We start from the raw sequence: 6,329 nt of genomic DNA on the forward strand, positions 1-6,329 counted from the left end.
CCTTATCCCCAATGTTGTCATGGTTGGTGCATAGATCACTGAAAAGAAAACGTAGACTGGCTGCTGGTGGTTGTAGGGTCATCCTGGCTCTTCGTGACATTCAACAAGGTGATTATGGCAGATTATTTGCAATTCAGTTATGGACGGCAAAGGCATCAACGTGGGCATGGAGTTCACAGAGCTTCACAGGTCGCCAATGGAATTGTCTTCCGCTCCTCCATGAATCATTTTCAGATTTTTGGATTGAAAATATGCCGCAGATGGTAAATATGAGTTAATAAACCCCTCACTATTACATAGAGTTAAATTCTTAAGACATACTTGGCTAGTCTTCTTTACCCTCAGCATTCAATTTCTATAGTCAACCATCGTGAGCCCTGTTCTTACTGGGAACTGTCCTGTTAAACCACTGTTTGGTCTTGTTTAGCATCGTTTAGCAAGATGGTTGAATTTATCTTAATCATGGACAAACAGAACAAGGCTTTGATTTGGCAGGATTTAATTGAAAGGTTGTTACCAAAATAGTTTAGCTGAGTTACCAGAGTAACTGTATTTCTCTCAGACAAAACCAATCAGAAGAACAGAGAGGCAACTCTGGAGGAGTCTATAAAAAAAATCTGGACACATTCACTTTTCAAAATAAAACAATGTACACCACAAAAAATGTGCAAATGTTGTTTTCCTAAACTATATCTTTTACATAAAAATGTATACATTCAAGCAGGAATGGTGATGTCACATCACCAGTCACTAATGTATTCACTGACCCTTCCTGTGGATAAATGTGGTATTGATGCACTGTCTGCACCTTATTGACTATATACTGGGCAAGATTGTATCCCAATTTAATTCTTTTTTTTCAAAAATTCTCATTATTTTCACTATCAAGTCTAGTTGTATTTGCTCATAGTGTCTTAATTCTCATTTACCTGCCACTGCTTTTTTTGCAATGCCATCACATAAGCAAGCAGCCAAGTTACTAGTAATTGCTTTTTTTAGATTAAAGAACGTCATGGCTAAAAACAATTGCACACATAATTTAAACATACATTGCATTCATGTTGTTCTGGATAAGAGTTAATATAAATTCAGAGCCAGCATTTTAGGCACCACTTAAAGCTTCAGTCGACACAATCTGACGATCAGTAGAACAGCAGTGAGCAAGCAGAGGTCGACTTTTGAACACCACTAATGACTCCTTGGAACAAAAGTTCAGGGAGATGAATGTCGGTTTCACTATAAAGCCATGATTTTCTCCTCATCTCCACTGTAGAGATTTAACAAGGATATGAAGCCTCTTTGCATTAATGAGGATGAACGCGATTTTAGCTGGAGACGTCTGATGGAGTCAAACTGTTTACGGCTTCCAGTGTCTCTCCGAAGCTTCTCCTAGGTCTGTCAGCAGAATTTCCGTTGTTTATTCATTAGAGAAGCGCTGAGTCAACTCAAATATGTTTTATCTGACAGCGGCAGCTCCCGCATCACTGTCGCATCTTCTAACTTAGACATGGTTGACTGACGAAGAGGCTGAGGGAGAGTGTTTTTAACAACACTTTATTATATAATCCAACTTTCATCCTTGACGGTATTTTTTAACTTCAGTGAAGAAAATAATTATAAAAGCATGCAACTCATCCTTCAAGTCTGTGATGAAAAGGCTCTGAGGACAGCAAGAGCCAACTTAAATCGTCCCATCAGCCATAGCAAAGCGGGCCCACAGCAAAAAAAAATCCAGGGCTTTTTCCAGGATGCCACTGACACCAGAAATATGTGGCAAGGGATAAGGGCTAATACCAATTTCAAGTAACCCCCCCCCATCTACCCCATCCGGTGGGTTAAGTTGAGGCTGACTTTTTCAAGGAACTAAATAACTTCTTTGGGAGGGTTGAGGTTTTAAATAGCACTCCTACGATAAAAGCTGTTCCCCATCAGGAAGAAAGGACACGTTGTCTAAACACTGCTGATGTGCGAAAGATTCTGAGAAGAGTCAACGCTCAGGCAATTTTCAGATCAGTTGGCTTGTGTTCTAACAGACATTTTTAGAACCTCGCTGAACCAAGCCCTAGTGCCATAGTGTTTCAGGACTGCCGTTATCATCCCAGTTTAAAAAAAACAAAACACATTACATCATGGAATGATCATCAACCTGTGGCAAACACTCCCATTATGATGAAGGGCTTTGGGAGGCTGATAAAAGAACATATCATCTCCAGACTCCCTTTCATGTTCGACTCCTTTCAGTTTGCTTACCGACCAAAACCGGTCCACTGAGGATGCTATCTTCTCAGCTCTACACCTGAGCCTTGCATACCTGGAGGAGAAAAAAGCCCATGTGAGAAAGTTGTTCCTGGATTTCAGTTCAGCATTCAGCCTGGTACAGAGACTGGGAACTCTGGGCTTTGTATCCCCTGTGTAACTGGCTGCTTGATTTCCTCATTGATGGACCACAATCAGTGAGCAGGCTCCCTTCAAGGCTGTGTCCTGAGCCCCCTGCTTTTCACTCTAATGGCTCATGATTGTGTTCACAGATAAGCCCCAAAGTACCCATGAAGTTCGCAAACAATACAACGTTGGTGGGTAACGATAACCACCAGGACTACAGGAGGAGGTTGAGCAGCTGCTGGTCTAATGCAAAGAAAACAGCCTTATCCTGAATGTAGAAAAAAACAAAGGAGATCATTGTCGACTTCAGGAAGAACCAGCCTATCCATGCTCCACTTTTCATCAACAGCGCGGGCGTAGAGGTGGTCAGCAGCACCAAGTTCTTGGGGCTGCAGATCACGAACGACTTCACCTGGTCTGTGAACACCACGTCATTGGTCAAGCGGGCACATAAGCACTTGTACTTCCTGCGCAGGATGAACAGAGCCTGCCTGCCTCCGCTCATCTTCGTTTCTTTCTATAGAAGAAACATAGAGAGTATTCTGACCAGATCCTTCTCTGTTCGGGTTGCTTGCTGCAGCGCCTCGGACTGGAAAAATGTGAAGAGAGTGCTAAAAACAGCGGAGAGTATTACCAGCACCACTCTTCCCTCCATTCAGGACATCTCAGTAGAGCACTGTTTGTCCTGAACCAAAAATATAGTCCGCTACTCCACATACCCTCATCATGGCCTGTTTTCCCTGCTGGCCTCTGGAAAGAACCTGGTGCAGAACCACCAGGTTCTATAACAGATTTTCCTACAGGCAATCAGACTCCTAACCTTAAACACATCATGATGTATGCTGGAATTTTACTGCCATGGTATATTGATGTACATTGGTCACATACATTTTTTTGAACAAAATCACTGTCTCCTCTATTCCAGTCATTATTTTAATTTTTTCATTTATTCCTATTCTTCTTTTATTCTGGTGGTTGCTAGGTTAAATTTCAAACTGCTACTTGCCATTTGTACCTATTTATCAGCTGTACATATGTAGAAATGCACTCTGCACGTATATTTCTAATGTCTCCGCACTTTACAACTTGTCTGACCCAAAATGCAAACAAAATTTTGTTCTGTATACACATACATAAATGGTGTACGGATACCAGAATGACAAAATAAAGGGTGTCTAAGTCTAAGACATAATTATTTTCTGGCAACCCAAAACCTTCTCCTGCTTGCAGCCTCCGAACAAATTTGCATTTTTATCTGTATTGATGGTTTTAAGAAGTTGTTTTATGTAATATCACATTCATGCAGAGTAATTAACTGCATAGGGACCCCTTCTAAGACAGTTAATGTCCTGATGGGAGAGCCAACCTTTTGATGAAATATGAAAATACATATTTCAATCTTTCAAAATACAGTTTGAGCAAACAACATTCTTGATTATGGAATTCATATAGGTTTAACAGAAAAAAACATAGTTACTGTATAAAAGTAAATGTTAAGCGGAAGACAGCTGGCCAGTGAGGTACCAAGGCGTCTAGAAGAGAGAGACAAGCTTTAAATACCAGAAGCCAAGACGTCAGGGCAGCAAAATTATAGTTAAGAGATGCTGCAGTATAGATGAAGAATGGTGAAATGTCTTGCAGAAACAGGCAAAGAACAATCTGGCAGATCATTTTTAGGGATATGACATGATAAAGACAGAGGTATAGTCAATGTCCACAAGTGCTCACATCTGATGGCTCAATTACAAGGGTGTGTCGTGGCTGCGGTAAGAACTATCTTGCTGATATTTGAATGATGTTCTTTACAAAACAAATCTTATGGGTCGACCCGGTCGGCACTCACTCGACTACTCAACGTATTTACAGCAGTGAGAAAGTTTTCATTACAAGTAAAGAGATACTTTTTGAAGTTACCAGAAAGGCTACAAACCAACAACTTTTGCCATTTTGTTGTGTAATCAAATGAACAAGCAGGCAGTGGCAACAGAGTTTTTTCAACATTGGAATTATTCTTTCCTAACAATAGGGAGTACCAGAGAAAGATGTTCAATCTTACAGTGTCACTAACAAGTGTATGCTTCTTTATTTTATTGTTTGTTCATTTTCTTTATCTCATCTGTCACCTTTCTTAACTGTAGTCCTGTTGATTGTCAAATTAAATCTGCTGCTGCCATAACATTTCCTCCATTTATTCTGTTTTTTTTCTTATTGAATATGAATGAAAAATGTTCATTAAAGATAGTTTGATCAAATCAATGCAAGTACTTCATAGCAATTAAATGATAACACTATACGTTCAAACCTATGTTAACTTACTTCTGTATTGCTTTTAGTAGTGAAATCCTGTTACATACATAAGAGATTATATTTAATGTAAATATAGAATACATTAAATAAATAAAATATCTGCTCTGTTTACCCTCACTAAGCTCACCTTGTCCACGTCTGAACAATGATACATGGTTAAGATGAATGTGTTCAACAATGTGTCTTTTCTTTCTTCACAGTTCCACAAACTAAGACCACCTACGTCAGCTACACCAACCATGCCATCTAGAGAAGCAACCATTGCAGGAAAGAGTCGGGCAGAAACTGGGACATTATCAGGCAGGATTCTTCTGGAGTTCAAAGCAGGCACCACTAAAACAGAAGAAGTGCTTTGAAGAGTAAACAAGCATTTGATGGACTGATCCAACATCCTTGTTGTTTTTATGTTTACAGCCTGCAAGTAAGCAGCCAGAGGGGTGACTCCAAGGCTGCTGGAGAACCTGAAATAAAAAATAAATAAAAGAAGAAAATAAAAGGCTTCTAAAAGAGTTAAAATAAATAAACAAATGAATTGTGGGGACCAACCTTATTTGTTGTTATCTAACTGTACCTCAGAAAAAAAGAAAAAAACTTGTGGTTGTGAAAATTTCTGATTCTTCTTCGTCTCATGTTGTTTGTCCTTCGACCTGCATTATGAGATGAACCTGTTGCTGTTTTTCGGATAAATGAACCGTAGCTTTTGGTTGTGGAAATGTCTCAATGCCATGTTTGAAATGACGCATGCCCCGTTTCTTTTTCTTTTTATACAAATGATCTATTTATAATAAAGGAATGTTTCACATGTCAGTGTCTGTGTATTCGACTAGAAACTTATGTGACAACTGAAGCACCAAAAACATGAGTTAAACAACCACCCATCTGTCATTTAAACTTTCTTAAAAGGAAAAATAAGATTTTATTTTCCAGAGGAGATCTCCAGAGGGATTCATAAAGTTAATCTATTCAATGCAACGTGTCAAGTATTGTTAAGGAATCACTGACAAAGTTTGCCCCGTTGCAATAGTAAATAATCATGTCTGGGCCAAACAAGGCTTTGAGTTTATCAGAAATATTTGTTACCCGAAGTGATGTAAAAAAACATGCAACTAGAACAAAATGTCGAATTTCTTTAGAAAAAAATCAGCCTCGACAAAATGATCAACTGCTATGACTTTTGTGAGTCCTGACATTTAGTATTTTTTAATTCATCGGAATTAGAGAAGAGATTACTGAACAAGAAAACCTTGACGACCTTTTAACTGTTTATAAACACTTCTTTGTGTGATCAAAAAAGTTCCAAAAAACGATGAATCCAAAACCGAAAAAATAGTTTTTTTTTTCTACTTTAGTAAAGTAAAAGTCCAGTCACGGTTTTCAGTTGCAAAAGTATATGCAAATAAATGAAAGCTGAAAAGAAACAGCATAGCAAAAGAAAACAATATCAAACAAACACTAGATTTTCAAATTGCTGTGTTATTCATGCATTGCTCATTGGAGAGTGGTGACATGAAAGGGGAGATAATTACTCTGAGAAGGAGCCAAAACAGCAGGGGAGGCCTGCAGAGCAGGAAACGAGCAGAACCTGGGTCCACACCAGAGCTGACCTTTAACATCGTGCAAACCTGTGTCTGGCAGGAAAC

General features: G+C 39.0%; 1 protein-coding gene across 1 annotated transcript in view; it reads left to right on the top strand.

Annotated features, from left to right (window-relative positions):
- Positions 1–5,491, top strand: part of grm8b (glutamate receptor, metabotropic 8b) — a 161,188-nt gene extending 155,697 nt beyond the window's left edge. Inside the window, exon 11 of the mRNA XM_087796631.1 lies at positions 4,890–5,491. Within this exon, the coding sequence (XP_087652757.1) occupies positions 4,890–4,939 (50 nt within the window). The 3' untranslated portion in view covers positions 4,940–5,491. The remainder of the gene's footprint in view (positions 1–4,889) is intronic.
- The last annotated feature ends 838 nt before the right edge of the window (positions 5,492–6,329 follow it).

The sequence above is a fragment of the Callionymus lyra genome, chromosome 8, assembly GCF_982586985.1.
Source record: "Callionymus lyra chromosome 8, fCalLyr1.hap1.1, whole genome shotgun sequence".
NCBI classification, from domain to species: Eukaryota; Metazoa; Chordata; class Actinopteri; order Syngnathiformes; family Callionymidae; genus Callionymus; species Callionymus lyra.